The sequence below is a fragment of the Pipistrellus kuhlii genome, unplaced genomic scaffold, assembly GCF_014108245.1.
Source record: "Pipistrellus kuhlii isolate mPipKuh1 unplaced genomic scaffold, mPipKuh1.p scaffold_m20_p_20, whole genome shotgun sequence".
NCBI classification, from domain to species: domain Eukaryota; kingdom Metazoa; phylum Chordata; class Mammalia; order Chiroptera; family Vespertilionidae; genus Pipistrellus; species Pipistrellus kuhlii.
The window spans coordinates 16,678,857-16,695,591 of record NW_023425516.1 but is presented as its reverse complement, the minus strand read 5'-3'; the positions used below and the strand labels follow the sequence as shown (position 1 = coordinate 16,695,591).

The 16,735-nt window shown below is 50.9% G+C and overlaps 2 protein-coding genes across 7 annotated transcripts in view; both read left to right on the top strand.

The window, feature by feature from the left end:
* Positions 1-871: 871 nt before the first annotated feature.
* UNG (uracil DNA glycosylase) lies at positions 872-10,822 on the top strand. Of its 2 annotated transcripts, XM_045585637.1 has the most exons (7): positions 877-1,087; positions 1,732-1,938; positions 2,575-2,670; positions 4,719-4,816; positions 5,654-5,742; positions 7,103-7,281; positions 9,573-10,822. In XM_045585637.1, the coding sequence occupies exons 1-7, from the start codon at positions 971-973 to the stop codon at positions 9,711-9,713; spliced, it is 927 nt and encodes a 308-aa protein (XP_045441593.1). In that variant the 5' UTR covers positions 877-970; the 3' UTR covers positions 9,714-10,822. The 2 variants fall into 2 exon arrangements, with proteins under 2 accessions (XP_045441594.1, XP_045441593.1); XM_045585638.1 differs by lacking the exon at positions 7,103-7,281 and having other exon boundaries at positions 872-1,087.
* Positions 10,823-15,640: 4,818 nt separating this feature from the next.
* The window catches only part of ACACB (acetyl-CoA carboxylase beta), a 65,060-nt gene continuing 63,965 nt past the window's right edge, over positions 15,641-16,735 (top strand). For 4 of the 5 annotated variants that reach the window (XM_045585634.1, XM_036449120.2, XM_036449118.2 and 1 more), the window contains exon 1: positions 16,346-16,624. The gene's annotated coding sequence lies outside the window, so the exon portion shown is untranslated. Of the gene's footprint in view, positions 15,740-16,345; positions 16,625-16,735 lie in introns of those variants that run through there. The other variant, XM_045585633.1, reaches the window with a different exon arrangement.

The window sequence follows — 16,735 nt, the reverse complement described above, 5'->3', positions numbered from 1 at the left end:
GCAGAGGGACAAGCTGGCATCTTACGCTAAGCATACTTGGAAACTGTAATGTGAAATTACTAATAATTTTGCCTTCCAAACAGATCACTTGGTAGGAAAGATGTGGCCAGCTGGAATTTTGGCCAGTAGAACGAGAGGGCAGCGGTTGAATTCAGGCTTTATTTTTGGAGACAACCAATTGGACCTGTTGATGGCTTGGATATGGGGAGGGAAGGACAGGCAGGTGTATTGGGGGGCGAGGGGCAGGGGTCCCCTACAGAGGATGGCTATTTTGGAGTTCAACCTTCACGCCTTTAAGGTCTTCCCAAAACTCACAGGTAAGGCACTGTGTTGTCAGTAAAATGGGTTGGGAAAATTGGACAAGATAATGTAGTATCTAAGAGCTCAACAAATAGTATTTTTTTAATTTTTAATATATTTTTATTGATTTTTTACAGAAAGGAAGAGAGAGGGACAGAGAGTTAGAAACATTACGATCAGCTGCCTCTTGCACACCCCCTACTGGGTACTACCAAGGTACATGCCCTTGACCGGAATCGAACCTGGGACCTTTCAGTCCGCAGGCTGACGCTCTATCCACTGAGCCCAACCGGTTTCGGCAACAAATAGTATTTTAATGCTAATTTCACTCCCACTTTACCTGGCAGGTACTTTTATCTCCTTCCACTCCCCCTCCCCCACTTAGCAGGCAGAATGCCGGGACTTGCCCCAAGGCAGAGGAATGGGGGGGGAATACCGAGCAAACCAATGAATGGATCCACCGAAGGAAACCCTGCCCCCAGCAGCCCCTCCCGCACATGCGCACTAGGCCCTCCGCCGCCCCCCGCCCAGCCCACCCCCTCGGTGGGAGCATGCGCGCGCGGCTTGGCGCCAATTGCGGACCGCCACTGCCAGCGCCCGCCTGCCCGCCGGACCCCGGGCGGCGCGCCTCCGCTTCCCCCAGCCTCGCGGGCCCCCGGGCGGCTTCGGGATGATCGGCCAGAAGACGATCTACTCCTTCTTCTCCCCGAGCCCCGCCGGGAAGCGACGCGCCCGCAGCCCCGAGCCGGCCGCCCCGGGGACCGGCGTGGCGGCCGTGGGTGCAGAGGTGAGGCGCGGCGGGGACCGTCCGCTCGTGGGGCCGGGAAGGCGGGAGGGAGAGGGAGAGAGAGAAAGGCGGCGGGGACCGCGCGGCTTAAGAGTTTGCAGGAACGCAGCCCTGACTTGGGAAACGTGGGAGTCTCGTGTCTCTAAAGCTGCCTTCACCCTAATTCAAAACAACCGCGGCGTTCCCCGCCATCGGCGGCCTTGCTGAGGGGCCAGCCAATAGGGGCGCACTTGGGAGCCCACGGCGCCAATCAGAGGCGAGGGGACCGCCCTTCTCGCTCGCGTCCAATCGGACGAAGGGAGGGGCGGGGTCTCGGAGAGTTTTTTGCCGCGAAAAGACCACGTGGGGACGCGCAGTGGCGGGTCTGGCGGGGCGGGGCGGGGCGCCTGGTTGCAACGGGGCTTCCCCTGCAGCGCACCCCTCCATTACGCCCGGTTATTCATACCAAACACGAAATTTTTGGGGGCGTCGGCCTGCTAAGCGCGGGTTCCCAGAGTCCGGTTTTGCACGGATCCTCCGGGTGGGGCTGAAGCCCACGGATGGGCGTCCTCTGCTATGGGCCTTTGGGTCGGGGGTGGAACCTGCTGGTGCCCGGGAGAGGTCGGCTGTGGATCCTGACCCGCCTCCGCGGGGACCACTCGCAGATCAGCCCCGCCAAGAAGGCCCGGGCGGAGCAGGAGGAGCCCGGCACACCGCCCTCGTCGCCGCTGAGTCCCGAGCAGCTGGACCGCATCCAGAAGAACAAGGCCGCGGCCCTGCTCAGACTCGCGGCCCGCAACGTGCCGGTGGGTTTCGGTGAGAGTTGGAAGAAGCACCTCAGCGGAGAGTTCGGAAAACCGTATTTTATAAAGGTAAAACGAGGAGGCTGCGGGCCCGTAGTCTTGTTAGCATATAGCGGGCCGAGGCCACACGTATAGGCTATTGCTTTCTTAGTCTCCTGTCTTCCCGTTAACTATGGTGTCTTGAATCTGCACATTTATATTCGTCTCTAAACGACTTAAGGTGATATCTGATATCGTGACCTCTTTTAACCCATCTAGTCAGTCTGCTATCCAGGAAAGAGTAGCAAAGTTAAAACCACAAACCCGGCAGCTTGAAACCTGGCTCCGCCTTTTAAAAAAGGAAGGGGGTGGGGCTGGCATTAACAGGAAATCAGAGCGTCTAAGCCAATCGACTTTGGCCCAGCCCAAAGAAAGAGCGGGGTTGAAGAGATGGTGCAACTTCGGTGGGGAGGGAGCAGGTACTGTTTTTACTTGCTGGTTTTTCTTATAAATTATTCAGATTTATTTATTTATTTTTCTTACTGATTTTTAGAGATGTGCCTTTACTGGAGATAGAACCTGTAACCTTGGTATATGCCAGGGCAAAAAAGAATTGGGACATTAAACATAGCAAAGAGTTAGATGATGCTTCCGTTAACTTTCTTACTGAATTCATACGCTTTTCAGTGAGAATCTGATTTTAAATCTAGTTTCTTTTTCAATCAGCTGATGGGATTTGTTGCAGAAGAAAGAAGACGTTACACTGTTTATCCGCCCCCACACCAAGTCTTCACCTGGACCCAAATGTGCAACATAAGAGATGTAAGTACAGGTTGTGGGTGAATTTTTGCACAAGAAGAGTGGGAGTCAAATAGTATTTCTTAATTAGGGACACTGGAGTTAAAACACTGTCCACATTTTAACAAAATAAAATACTAAAATTGTGAGATTTGTCAGGCTATATTTTAACCTTTTATTTTTGACATAGACCGTTGTGTCTGAGTGCGCTCCTTTCTTGTATTTTACTTAATCCTGAACCCAATCCCAGACCAGTGTTAAGTGTTATTGTGGGAGCAATGGGGAAACTGAGGCACGAGGGAGTTACTCTCTTCCACCTGGTTATAGTCGACCCCACCTTGACGTGAAGCTCGGTGTTCTTTCTGTCTGACCAGACTGTCCTTTAGTCTCTTAACTTCTGGCCCAAACAGCTCTCCCACCCGGTTATGTTACCAAATCCCTCTGTGTTGGTTGGTTGTACAACCCGCTGCTGCCTGGGGCTCTAGTCACATCAGTCTCCTGTTCAGAAGCTGGTCTGGCTTCCCACTGCCTGAAGCTGCATGCACGTGGCCATGTCCTACTTAGCCAGCCTTTCCTCCACCACCACCTCCACCTCCACCTCCCACCACGACACACACACCCCCCATCCTACTTAGCCAGCCTTTCCTCCACCACCACCTCCACCTCCACCTCCCACCACGACACACACACCCCCCATCCTACTTAGCCAGCCTTTCCTCCACCCCCCGTTCTTTTACATCAGAATTGAACGCTGTGGCAGGCCTCTCCTCGCTGCTGTCTTTTAAAACCAACCACCTCACTGAATCCCGTTTTCCACCTCTGTTGTGATCTGGGGGTTTTCCTCAAAATCCCCCCAAATACGCTTAGTGTCTGCTTACACGGGAGGTTTTTACACTTCCTTCTTACGCTTTTCCCTCCCCATTTGTAAGTTGAGAGCAGGAATCCCGTGACTTAGTAAATATCTGTTAAGTAGAAGTGAAATAAGCCATCCTGATAAGGCTAGTATGCCTGATACTTAGCCAGCTTCACAGTTTTCAGTTTAGAGTCAGGACTTTGGATGTAGCTTCTTGTTTCTGAAGTTAGGAGAGAAAAAAAACACACAAAAAAACAAGTTATAATATTTTAAATTCACTACTGTTTTGCCCCTTGGTTGAATCGGTGTTCTGGTTGGAATACCGGTAATTAATATAAGTAGGGAAGAAGAAAAGAGCCTGAGGCTGGGGATCGGGTGGCCCGGAGTGACCTTACACATGAGCATGTGGCGGTTCAGGGAGGTCACCTGGCTCCTCCAACCTGTCCCGTACCCAGCTTGCGTGCTGGGACAGGTGGCTTCCGGCTGGGGAGAGTGTGAGCACCAGCGGCAGGGAGGGAGAGACCCGGGAAAGCTTCCCGCTGATGGGACTGTCTGAAGCCGGACTTTGGAGGATAAGGTGCGTGTCAGCTGGGGAAGAAGATTCCAAGAAGGTGGCCCTTGAGCAGAAGCATGAGAAGGAAGAAGAGGTGGGCGGCCTCCCGGTGCCTTCGCCCAGCCCGTGACAGTGACCTAGTTCCTTCTCACTGCGTCCCGCCGCCTCCTCCCGTGGCTCTTGACCCGACCTCTTTACCTTCTGGTTTCCTTCCTTAGAAGATCGAGGGGAACAGGCCCCTTCGAATGCTGCCGGTGGGGAATTCCAATTGCTTCAACTCATTGGAAATGAAAATGAGGATGGGATAGGATAACTGGGAGATGACTAACCACTTTGTATCTTTCTGGATGGTTGTACTTGTTTTCAAGGTGTATTTACTTTTGTCATTTGACAAATGAAGAGGATGAAAGCAAAGTTGACCCTAACTTGTTTCCCATCCCTGGGTAGTGTGGTAGAGTGGTTGAGTGAAGGAGAATTTGGTAATGGAAAATAAGTGAGATACCAGGCCATCTGCTTTCTTCGGGGGATTCCAGTTGGGGAGGCGGGGTGGGAAAGGGGGTCGCTTTTCTCATTATCCTATCCCTTTGTAAAGGTCAGCAGTCAGCCCCGTGTTCATTACACTGCCTACGCTAGAGTATTGTTTAATTTGCCACCTGGCATTCGCAGGTGAAGGTTGTCATCCTGGGACAGGATCCATATCATGGACCCAATCAAGCTCATGGGCTCTGCTTTAGCGTTCAAAGACCTGTTCCGCCTCCGCCCAGGTACGATTGCTTTATGGATGGCTCAGGGCCCATTGCAGGCGTGGGCTCTTTCAATCCGCGGTCGCCAACCTTTTGGACCTCACGGGCCACCGGTTGGTGTCCGCTGTTTTAAAAATATATTTTACTTATTTATTTATTTTTACAGAGGGGAAGGGAGGAGGGATAGACAGACACATCGATGAGAGAGAAACATCGATCAGCTGCCTCTTGCACACCTCCTACTGGGGGTGTGCCCGCACCCAAGGTACATGCTCTTGACTGGAATCAAACCTGGGACCTTTCAGTCCACAGGCCAACGCTCTATCCACTGAGCAAACTGGTCAGGGCAGAGAATGCTGTATTAACTGATTGGTTCGCCTATTTGGGGGACTTTCGCTAGCCTATATTTTTTTTTCCTCGTTGATTTCAGAGAGGAAGAGAGAGAGAAACAATGATGAGAGAATCATTGATCGGCTGCCTCCTGCATGCCCTCCACTGGGGATTGAGCCCACCACCTGGGCATGTGCCCTGACTGGGAATGGAAGCGTGACCTTCTGGTCCATAGGTCCACGCTCAACTATACTGAGCCATGCTGGCCGGGCTAGAGGGTTTTTATGAGTAAACGCAGAGATACAAAACTGTAACTAAGCATCCATCGGGAGGGAGATTGTAACTCCTGGGCTAATGTGTGCTTCAGTTTTCCGAAGTGCTGTTCCTTAAACCCAAATACAGACTGACAATGTACCCGTCAGCAGGAATGGCTGGCTTTACCCGCTGTAGTTCACACGCCTGCTGGAGGTTGCTGAACTTAACGAGTTTGTACTTAAGATTGCTTTTTTCCTTCCGGCTTGCTTTCAGCTTGGAAAACATTTATAAAGAGCTGTCTACGGACATAGAAGGCTTTGTCCATCCTGGCCATGGAGACTTATCTGGCTGGGCCAAGCAAGGTAAACCAACCACGGTTACATGTGCTGACGTGACTGAACTTATCTACGTCAGAAAATGAACATTCGTTGTACCCTCAGCCAATGTTTCCTCCTTTTTCTTTTTCTTTTTCTTTTTCAAGTATTACATATGTCTCCTTTTTCCCCCGATTGACTCCCAGCCCCGTTCTTTCATGCTTTAATCATAATTTTAAAACTGCGTTCCCCTTTATTATTATTTTGTCCTCACTTTTGTTATTTCCACATAGGTGGTGGTGTATGTATTTAATACCTATGGGTTTCTTAAAAAAAAAAAAAAAAAGCTAAAATTTTCCTTTGATTTATTTTTGTTTTTGTTTTTTTGTTTTTTAAAGAGAAGAGGGGCCGAAACCGGTTTGGCTCAGTGGATAGAGCGTCGTCGGCCTGCAGACTGAAAGGTCCCAGGTTCGATTCTGGTCGAGGGCATGTACCTTGGTTGCAGGCACATCCCCAGTAGGGGGTGTGCAAGAGGCAGCTGATCCATGATTCTCTCTCATCGATGTTTCTAACTATCCCTCTCCCTCTCCCTCTCTGTAAAAAATCAATTAAAAAAATTTTTAAAAAAGAGAGAGAGAGAGGGAGAGGGAGGAGGGGAGAGGAGAGAGAAACATTGATGTGAGTGAAGCAACTATCAGCTGCCTCCTGCAGGCCCCCTACCATGGATGAAGCCTGTAACCTAGCCCAGCCAACTGAGCCACACCAGCCAGGGCTTTTCTTGCTTTTTTTAACAAATAAGTTACAACCAAGATAAGGAAAAAGTATTTGCCCTTTGGTTTCTTTTTTTCTTTTTTTTTAATATACTTTATTGATTTTTCACAGAGAGGAAGAGAGAGAGAGTTAGAAACATCGATGAGAGAGAATCATCGATCAGCTGCCTCTTGCACACCTCCTACTGTGATGTGCCTGTAACCAAGGTACATGCCCTTGCCCAGACTCGAACCCGGGACCTTTCAGTCCGCAGGCCGACGCTCTGTCCACTGAGCCAAACCGGTTTCTGCAACCCTTTGGTTTCTTGAGTTAGATTTTTTCCCCCCCAGTAAAACACTGTGGCCTCCTTTTGTTATTTTCTGGAGTTATTTAATATCACGATACTGTTTAAAAACAGTTCTTTCTGATGATCGACGGTGTCTATGCACATTACTGTTGCGAACTTGCAGAGGTGTTGAAAGTGCAGAGGTGAAAGTTCAGTGCCCTCTGGTAGCACCAAGAAGTGCCCAGCGGTCCGTTGAAATGCTTTCTCTCTGGCCGAATTTCAGCCGGCCGCTCGGTCCCATCCGGAGGATGCAGACCTTGGCTGACTCGTTCCATCCTGCCTTTAACCTCTTTCTCTGGTGGATGTCCGTAGGTGTTCTCCTACTCAACGCTGTCCTCACCGTCCGCGCGCATCAGGCCAATTCTCACAAGGAGAGAGGCTGGGAGCAGTTTACCGACGCGGTCGTGTCCTGGCTGAATCAGAACTCAAGTGGCCTCGTCTTCTTGCTCTGGGGCTCTTATGCTCAGAAGAAGGGCAGTGCCATCGACAGGGTATGTAGTTTTTCACAGTTTAAACCGGTGAGGATCTAGGCATCCTTGCAGCGTGGTCCTGGAAAATCCTTGCCATAAAAGGAAGCTTCTTTTCCCTGAAGACTGGTAATTAGGGTTGAAAATGGAACAAAATTTAGACAAATTACGGTAATGAGGAGAGTGGCTAGCCAATTTAGGATTTACTAATATAGGCATAAACTTGCCGTATACGTAGGAAAGAACACAGATCCCCAGCTACCATTTATTTAGCAAATAGTACAATAAGTCAGCAGTTTTCAACCCGTGTGCCGCAAGAATTTTTAAACATGGCAACACGAGGGGGCGCTGGCCTCTTTTCTCTTACATTGTCAAATTTAAAAATGACAACAGCCAACACAACCATAGCCATCTGGTGTGAATGAATCAAAATTATACTTTTGATTTTCTTTGTCAGATCAGAAAATACATTATTTGGTGTGCCATCAGATGAGAAAGGTTGAAGATCGCTGATCTATCCAGTTGTCCAGCCAGAAATCAAATCAGATATCATTCGTTATACCTCCCTACCTCTTTTCCCTTTCTTCCTCTCCCTCCCCCATCCCCCTATCCAGTCTGTCATTCATGGCCCAAGTTCTCTCATCTTTCTCTTTTTTTTTTTTTAAATATATTTTTATTGATTTTATACAGAGAGAAAGGGAGAGAGATAGAGAGTTAGAAACATCGATGAGAGAGAGTCATCGATCAGCTGCCTCTTGCACACCCCCTACTGGGGATATGCCCGCAACCAAGGTACATGCCCTTGACCGGAATCGAACCCGGGACCCTTCAGTCCCCAAGCCGATGCTCTATCCATTGAGCCAAACCGGTCCCGGCAAGTTCTCTCATCTTTCAAAAAACGTCCCCCTCCCCACCCCAGATACCTTTGCCCCTCTGATCTTGCCTGGAGCATTCATGCCTTCTCCCTGAAGGCCTTGACTTAGGCTGATAAGCTGGGGTCTGGGACATGGCCCTGGTCTCAGCCACAGCTTGTTGCTTCTCTCTCCACGCCAGGCTGCCTGCAGGCACGTCTTGGGTTTGTTTCCTGTGCCCCACTTTGCTGGCCTCTGAACGCCCTGCTCCTTTGTTCTGCGTGGAGAGGTCTCTCTTCCCCAGAGGCTAAGCCATCCTCCCGAGCTCAGCACAGCTCACATTTCCAGGGGCCTGGACTGCCTGCCAGACAGGGTGCTCACGAGCACTTGACCTCAATTACTTCTCACAATATTCTCCGCACACAAGCTAGACCGCTGCTGATATTCGCAATGTACAGATGAAAAATTAAACTCGACTTCCCTGTGGCTACCCAACTGAGGGGTGGAGACGGGACTTGAACCCAGGCGGCCCCACCTTAGGCTCTGTGCTCTTAACCACAGGGCTGCCTGGCTTCAGTTAAGGACCCTCCTGGACTGAGCAACTTGAAGGCAGTGATGTTTGAAAATATTTGTTAGGTGGTTATAATTCAAATGCAGAAAAGAATAAAAAGTCTAATCTTCCTGTTCAGTTAATGACTGTTGGAAATTTAAAAATCAAAGTAGTCCCTTTTTTGTTGTTTATCCTCACCCAAGGACATTTTTTTCTATTTTTAGAGAGAGTAGAAGTGGGGGCTAGTGGGGGCCGGCGGGGAGAGACGTCAATGGGTTGCTTGCTACACACACCTCAACAGTGACGGGGGCTCACATGCTTTCCACTAGTTCTTTTCCCTGAAGGAACTACTACAAATAGTGTTTTTGGGTAATTTTTTTCAAAAAAAAAAAAAAATTTGTAATGCAATTATCCCTTTTTTAAAAAATTGATATATTTTGGAGGTCTATCAGCGTATGTAGCTCAGCCGTATTCTAGTATCGGTGGGGTGTTTCATTGTAAGAACTTGAGGATAATATTTTTAGCTCATTGCAAGACACTGAATTTATATTGGGTTTTACCTGGAGAAGCAGTGCTGCCATGAACCCCCTTAAACCTGCATCTTTGTGTGGGTACCTGCATCAGGGTGTCCTTTAGCAAATATATTCTCAGCAGTGGGTTCCTGGCTCATCAGGCACTTAAAGAGATTGCATAGACGGTGCCACGTTGGAGTCTGAGACTGGTCCTCGCAGCCTCAGAGCCTAGCAAAGCTTGTTGCCCCACAAGTGAGTGCACTGATGCCCTCCTGTGAACACCGAAGGCAAATAAATACACTTAGCAAAGTGGGAGGATTTAGAAAGCGCAAAGGGGAGGGCACACTGTCTTCAGAGGCCCAGCCGTGCCAACTCTCGGTCATTCTCTTTCTCTCTCTCCAGAAGCGCCACCACGTGCTGCAGACCGCCCACCCCTCCCCTCTGTCGGTGTACCGAGGGTTCTTTGGGTGCAGACATTTCTCCAAAACCAACGAGCTGCTGCGGAAGTCCGGCAAGGAGCCCATCAACTGGAAGGACCTGTGACCCTGAACTGGGGCGGGGGGTCCTCCGGGCAGCTTCTAGAAGCTGCCATTGAAGTATCTGTCATGACGAAGTCGGATTGAGAAAATAATTTCCCCGGTGATCCCTCGGCACCATGCACGCCGGGAGAACGTTTCGGTAGCGCGGCCGTCCGCCAGGCTGCCCAGGAGCGGCGGCGCTACCCAGCAGAGACTGTCCCCTGCGACCATGTGTCTGTCTCAGGAACTTGGCCTTGGCTTAGAAAAGACACGTCACAGTTTGGGGAAAGAAGAAGAGTTCGAATTCTCTAGACTCTCCTCGGTTTCCTTTCTGGTTAGAGATGGTGGGACAAGCACCTTTTCAGTGTCTGAGCCAGCTGCTAGTTGCTTTCACCGGTAGGTTAGACGTTAGGCTGTAAGTGTTGGGTGGTTTTATGTAGGAAGGCCCGCTTCGCACACGGGCCGGGTCCTTACAGAGCCCCCCAGGCCCCTCCTGGCAGGAAATGGGGATTTTATTTTGTTTTATTTTTTGCCAGTTCCCAGAAATTGGGGGTCAGTTACCTGATTGGAGCCCAGCAGAGAATTCCTAAGGAACAGTTCCCGCTGTGAGCCCTCAGACTGGCAGAGGCCGGGAGAAGTGGGCTGGTTGTTCTCTGGGTGTTTCTAGGAATAGGCAGTGGAAGGAGGGAGGGGTTTGGTTTTGTTTTAAGAAGGGAAATTGTTTTCTCCCGTGTGTATCTTGCACTGGGAGAAAAGGCAGCATAATGCCAAATGCTTTTTTTTTTTTTTCTTTTTTTCTTTTTTCTTTTTTCTTTTTTTCTTTTTTTTTCTGGACAGAAGTCACATAGTTTTACCATTTTCTGGAACATTGGAGAATTTCACTCTTTTTAAAAATATCAGTACTTCTGTGCCTGGCTACGTGGCTCCATGGTCCAGGGTCAGTCTGTGAACCAGGCTGTCACGGTTGGATTTCTAGGCGGGTGTTGTTTGTTTGTTTGTTTGTTTTTTAATCTTTTAAAAGACCATCTTCATTAGGGCTGAGCCTCCATCCTAGGTCCGTTAGGGATGCTCCCGTTAGCGGGGCTCAGAGTTAAACCTGCTGGAGTTTGGGAATAAAAGGTTGTGGAAGTTTCACTTTTTGTGCTGTGCCCTTCATGCTGCTTACTCTCCCACCCCCGCACCCCCGGGCCTGGCCATCCGTGGAGGCCTTGGGCTGCCCTTGGACGGTGGTTGCCATGGCAACTCCTGCAGGCAGGAAGGGCCGCCCTCGCTCTTGCCTCCGCCCCTGCACCTCCCCCCTCAGTCCGCCCCATGCCCCATGGAGCCGCCCACCGGTCTGCGGGGCTTCGGTAAGCGTTGGGCGGGGTTCCAGGGAGGGGCTGGGGGCTGGGGTCAGGGTCAGGGACCTTTTCAGCTGGGAAACATTTCTGCAGAGACCTTGGCATTGCCTGTCAGGGCTGCGTCCTGCCAAACCTTGGGACAGTGCCCCGGCTTCCCTCTGCTGGTGTCTGCAAACTTTCCAGGAAATCGGAGGTTGCGGTGTGAGGCCAGGACACTGGGAAAACAGCCCGAGCCCACTGACCTGCCTACAGAGCTGGAGAGGCCGGTAGCCCATCCAGACAAGAGGCTGGCCCTGGCCGGTTTGGTTCAGTGGATAGAGCCTGGGCCTGAGGACCAACGGGGTCCCATGTTTGATTCTAGTCAAGGGCAGGCACCTGGGTTGCAGGCTCCTCTGGGGCCAGAGGCAACCAATCGGTGTGCTTCTCTCACACCCATGTTTCTCTGCCTTCCCCTCTAAAAATCAATGGGAACATGTCCTTGGGAGAGAATTAATAACAACAAAGATGAGGGACTGGGTGGACACTCCTGGTGTGAAATGAAGGAGGAAAGTAAAGGGTCAGAAGGGCTTGGTCACCCATTGCCTATATTTAAGAGCGTTAGAAAGAATGTATCCAGCCCTAGCTGGTTTGGCTCAGTGGACAGAGCTTTGGTCTGCAGACTGAAGGGTCCCAGGTTCGATTCTGGTCAAGGGCATGTACCTTGGTTGCGTGTACATCCCCAGTAGGGGGTGTGCAGGAGGCAGCTGGTCAATGTTTCTCTCCCATCAATGTTTCTAACTATCCCTCTTCCTCTCTGCAAAAAATCAATAATATATATTTATTTGTTTATATATATATATATATATATATATATATATATGTGTGTGTGTGTGTGTGTGTGTGTTTTAAAAAGAATGATCCAGCAAGAGCACAGACATTTCTTGGGAAAGCAGGGCGTTGGGAACCTTTCACTTGAGAATCTTTCCCTCCGAGTCTTTGGCTGAAGAGAAGGGCTTGCGATCCCAGGTTCTGCCATCAGCCAGCAGGCAGGACAAAGATGCATTCTTCCTCTGCCCTCTGGTGACCTGGGGTCCTCTGGGCATGACAATGGGTCCCCTGAGCCGAGGGAGGAACAAGGGGAGGGGCTCCTATTTCTGTGGGGCTGTGAGAAGGGTGGAAGCAGGAAGCTCTGAGTTGCCATAAAGGATTCACAAAGCAAGCTCCTTTTTAAAAACCTAGTGAATCGTCTCCCAGAAAGAAACTCACTGCACACTGATTCATTTGCCTTTCAGCATAAAAAAAAATAAATAAAAAAAAGCTGATTCTGGCCATGGTGCTGCCCTCACACTGAGGCATGCAACACCATGTCACTAGAGCTCAGAGTCCCTGCACAGGTTAAGGCAGGTGGACTTAACCTGAGATCTTGAGACACCTACGGAGCCCTTGGAAAGAATTCAGACATCCTTGAACTTCAAGGGGGGAATTATTTATCAATCTATATCACTAAACACAGCTGAAATTTAGCATTTTCCTCAACTATGTAGGCAACAAAAACATAGTAGTACTAGATGTATCTGTATCAACAAAAACATCACAGATATTTTCTTATTTAAAAAAAATATAGTGAACCTCCTAAGTATAGTGCTTTTTAAAAATATATATATTTTATTGATTTTTTTATTTATTGATTTTTTTTTTTACAGAGAGGAAGGGAGAGGGATAGAGAGTTAGAAATATCTATGAGAGAGAAACATTGATCAACTGCCTCCTGTATACACCCCCTACTGGGGATGTGCCCGCAACCAAGGTACACTCCCTTGACCGGAATTGAACCTGGGACCCTTGAGTCCGCAGGCCAATGCTCTATCCACTGAGTCAAACCGGTTTTGGTCAGATAGTACATATTTAAGCTTTATGGCCATCCAACCTCAGGCCCACTCTGCTACAGAGGAAGCCACCACATGCAGAATGTAAGCCAACGGGTGTGGCCGTGTCCCAGTAAATGTTTATGGACCAAAATTGGAATTTAATAGGATTTGCATGTGTTGTGAAATCTTTTATTTTTTCCCAAGCATTTCATCAATGGAAAAGCCGCTCTTAGTTCAGTAGCCACAGGACAACAGACAGCCCGGGCCATAGTTTGCAGCCCCCTGTTCTAGGGGGTCATACTCAGACAGCAGCAATGACGGAGCGTAAGGGCTGTGTCCTCCCAGGCGGTGCTGTGCGGCTCACGGGAGAGAACCTGGTCAGCAGTGATTCCTCTCTCCCCTCCGAGGCGAGGAGAGGATCTGCGGAGGGCTTTGGGGAACACAAGGAAGTCAGTTATGCAAACTGTCCTGGGAACCTCAAGTTATAAAACAATCATGTCAGTCACTTATCTGTGATCGGAGTCCAGAGGGGCAAGGTAGGGGTATGGGAATTGTTTTAGTCAGAGGCTTCAGCCTGGTGTTAATTCGCTTCTCTTTAATTAAGATCATCCTTTTTTTCCCCCTTTTGAAGTTCCCTTTCCTGCTGCTGTTTGCTCCTGGCATGAAAAAGTCTTAGGAGCCCCATCCGGTTTGGCTCAGTGGATAGAGCAGTTTGGCTCAGTGGGTAGAGCATCAGCCTTTGGACTGAAAGGGTCCCAGGTTCGATTCCGGTCAAGGGCATGTACCTTGGTTGCAGGCACATCGCCAGCAGGGGGTGTGCAAGAGGCAGTTGATTGATGTTTCTCTCTCATCAATGTTTCTCTCTTTCTCCCTCTCCCTTCCTCTCTGTAAATAATCAATAATAAAAAAAAGTCTTAGGAAGGGTTTTGGATTGGAGAAGTGAACTTTTCAGTGTGTCTGGGTGTGGCAAACCTTAGAAATGCATGAGGTATGAGCTCTGGGCTACTTTGGAGGGTCCTGGGGTGGTGACTGGTAGTGACTCCAGCTGAGAAAAGACTGGAACAAACCTGCTGGGAAGGTCTCTTTTCCTATTTAGGGTCCTGCACGTAAAAAATATATATATATATTTGATTTCAGAGAGGAAAGGAGAGGGAGAGAGAGGTAGAAACATCAACGATGAGATAATTATCGATCAGCTGCCTCCTGCATACCCCACACTGGGGATTGAGCCCCACACCTGGGCTTGTGCCCGACTGGGAATGGAACTATGACCTGGTTCCTAGGTCGAACCTCACCATTGAGCCACGCCAGCTGGGCAGGTCCTGACACTTTTCATCTGCGTCTCACAGCCCCTAAAGTCACCTGTTGATTCGATTCTCTCAGCGGACATTTGGAAGCATGTTTGCAGTTTGGAGAGTGAGACAGACCAGGCGATCCGTTCCTGGCATTCTTGGCTACTCAGAGGTGTGTTTCCTGTGTCCTTGAATTTGGGGTGACGGAGAGGGGGGTCTGGAGGCTTCAAACAAACCATTAGTGCTCCTCAACCTCCACTACAGAGTCACCTGGCAGGGGGGGAGGAGGAGAGAGGAAGAGGGAGGAGGAGGAGGGGGAGAAGGAGGAGGAGGAGGAGGTTTGCAGCAGGACTGGCAACCTCTTTCCATGTGGCCAGGTGATTTTTTTTTAATTATTATTATTATTATTTTTTTTGCAAATGATATGTAAGACTTTCTGAATCTGTGTTTGAAGGAATACATTTTTCTACTCATGTTCTTATGTGTGATGGGGAAAGTTGGTGAATAACTGGTTTCCAGCTTTCCATTGTCTTCTAAAAAACACCTGTGCCTTAGAGAAAGCTTGTCAAGAGAGAGCTGAGCCACCAGCAAGAATTCTTCGTCTGAGTGTGCATGCATGCCTGTGTGTGTGTGTGTGTGTGTGTGAAATGTTTCTAACCTTTCCTTTTTTCCCTTTATTGGTTTATTTGTTGAGGGTATTTTTTCATTGATTGTTTTAGAGATAGTGGAAGGGAGGGGGAGAGACAGAGAGAGAGAAACATCGATGCGAGAGAGAGACACACCAATTGGTTGCCTCCTGCAAGCCCCTGATCAGGGTGGGGGATGGAGCCTGTAACCGAGATACATGCCGCCCTTGACTGGAATCTAACCTGGGACCCCTCAGTCTGCAGGCTGACGCCCTATCCACTGAGCCAAACCGGCTGGGTCTTTCTCATCTTTTTTGATTCGATTTGACGAAGCGCCTGCTGTGAGCGAGCCGCCGTGCCAGCCGCTGGCTGCCTATTGTTTCATTTCATTTTCCCTCCCGTGCGATGAAGTGGTTGGATGAGGACACCGGCTGGGCCCGCTGCCCAGAGCCACAGGTAGCACAGCTCAGATTCAAACCCGCGGCAGCAGCCCGATGTCACAGCCCAGTCGTCTCGTCGCTACTGACGCTCTGCCCAGACGATCGCTCTTTGCCGTCCCTGGGCATGTAGATGGAGCCTGAAGGGCTCCCCTCGGCTCGCAGATGGCTTTCCCGGGAAACGCAGGGGGACGCGTCTGTGGCTGGAGAGCTGCCTCTCTGAAGGGGCCGCAGGAGCCACAGAGAGGGAAGCGGCCTTCCTAAAGAACCGCACCTCACCGCCGTCACAGGGGCTGCGAGCGATCAAGAACTCGGGGACCCCCGGTGCTTGACCCTCAGCGCCCCTAAAACGGACGTGGCACTGTTCCAGGTGGCAGCGGACGACCCCGCGGCTTCCGAGGACCCAGGAGGCTTATCAGTGCCGGGCGGCCCATCCCACGAAGTCCGCTTCTCGGAAAACTAGCCACGAGCGAACGGCCGTTCCGGGCGGCACCTGGCCCGGCCACCAGGTAAACTGTCTTTGCAGGAGCTCGGCTCTTACGGCTGTTTCCCCCCCACGCGCCTCCCGGTTCACAGAGGACAATGCCCTTTTGTGCGGCCTCCCCGCGGGCTCCGGTTTGGACCTGAGGCTGACCTTTGTCCCACATGCTGCTGGGACATTCTGTAACGGCTGCGGATGCTGGGCTGCTCCTCCCGGCCCCAGCCAGCCCCCGCCGGCCCCAGCCCCCCACAGGAACGGAGCTCTTTGGGGTTTGTTTTTCTTTCCCTAAGTCCCCCCCACCCCCCAAACAAAAAATGGGGAACGTTTCCTTGAGTAGCATTTGCATGGAGAAGGTTGAACCCAAATCTTCCCCCTCCTTCCTGTCCCTTCCTTCTCCCCGCTCCCCCTCCGCACCCTGGGGAGAGAAGCCAGGTGATCTTTCCGTCCCCTGAGCCCATTCTCGGGGCTCAATCCAGAAGCCCTGTCTCCAGGGCCCGGCAGCCTGCGTGCGGCTGTCCGAGGAGGGCCGGCTCGGCTCCGCATTGCTTACGCCAGCTTGGACTTTCGATCCCTCCCTGGCGGCTCCGGCGCCTGCGGATTTTGAAGCAAAAAGCGGGCGGAATGGCCAGGGGGATCCCCTCCCGCTGCTGTGCCCGGCCTGTCATTGCTCTTCGGTGCCTTGAAGGTTAAGTGCGCCCGCCCGCCCGCCCGGGATATTTTTAAACTGGCCGGGGCCGGTTCATCTAAAAGTGACATTTGCAGTCACGGCGGGGAGCAGCGGGCCATGCCGCCGGCTTAGGCTCCGGGGGGCCCTTTGCAAACAAGAGCCAACCCCGGGGAATGTGAGCCTGAGCCTGAGCCTGAGCACACGCGGCCGGGAGGACATGGGGCCAGGAAAGGCCCGGAGAGAGGGGTAAGTGAGCGCGTCCCTCCCTGGGGTCAGGGCGTCCCCGAGCACAGGGACGGCGGCCCCCGTCGGGGCGCACTCGCACGCGGGCTCCCCCGGGCAGCGGGTCTGTCCCGC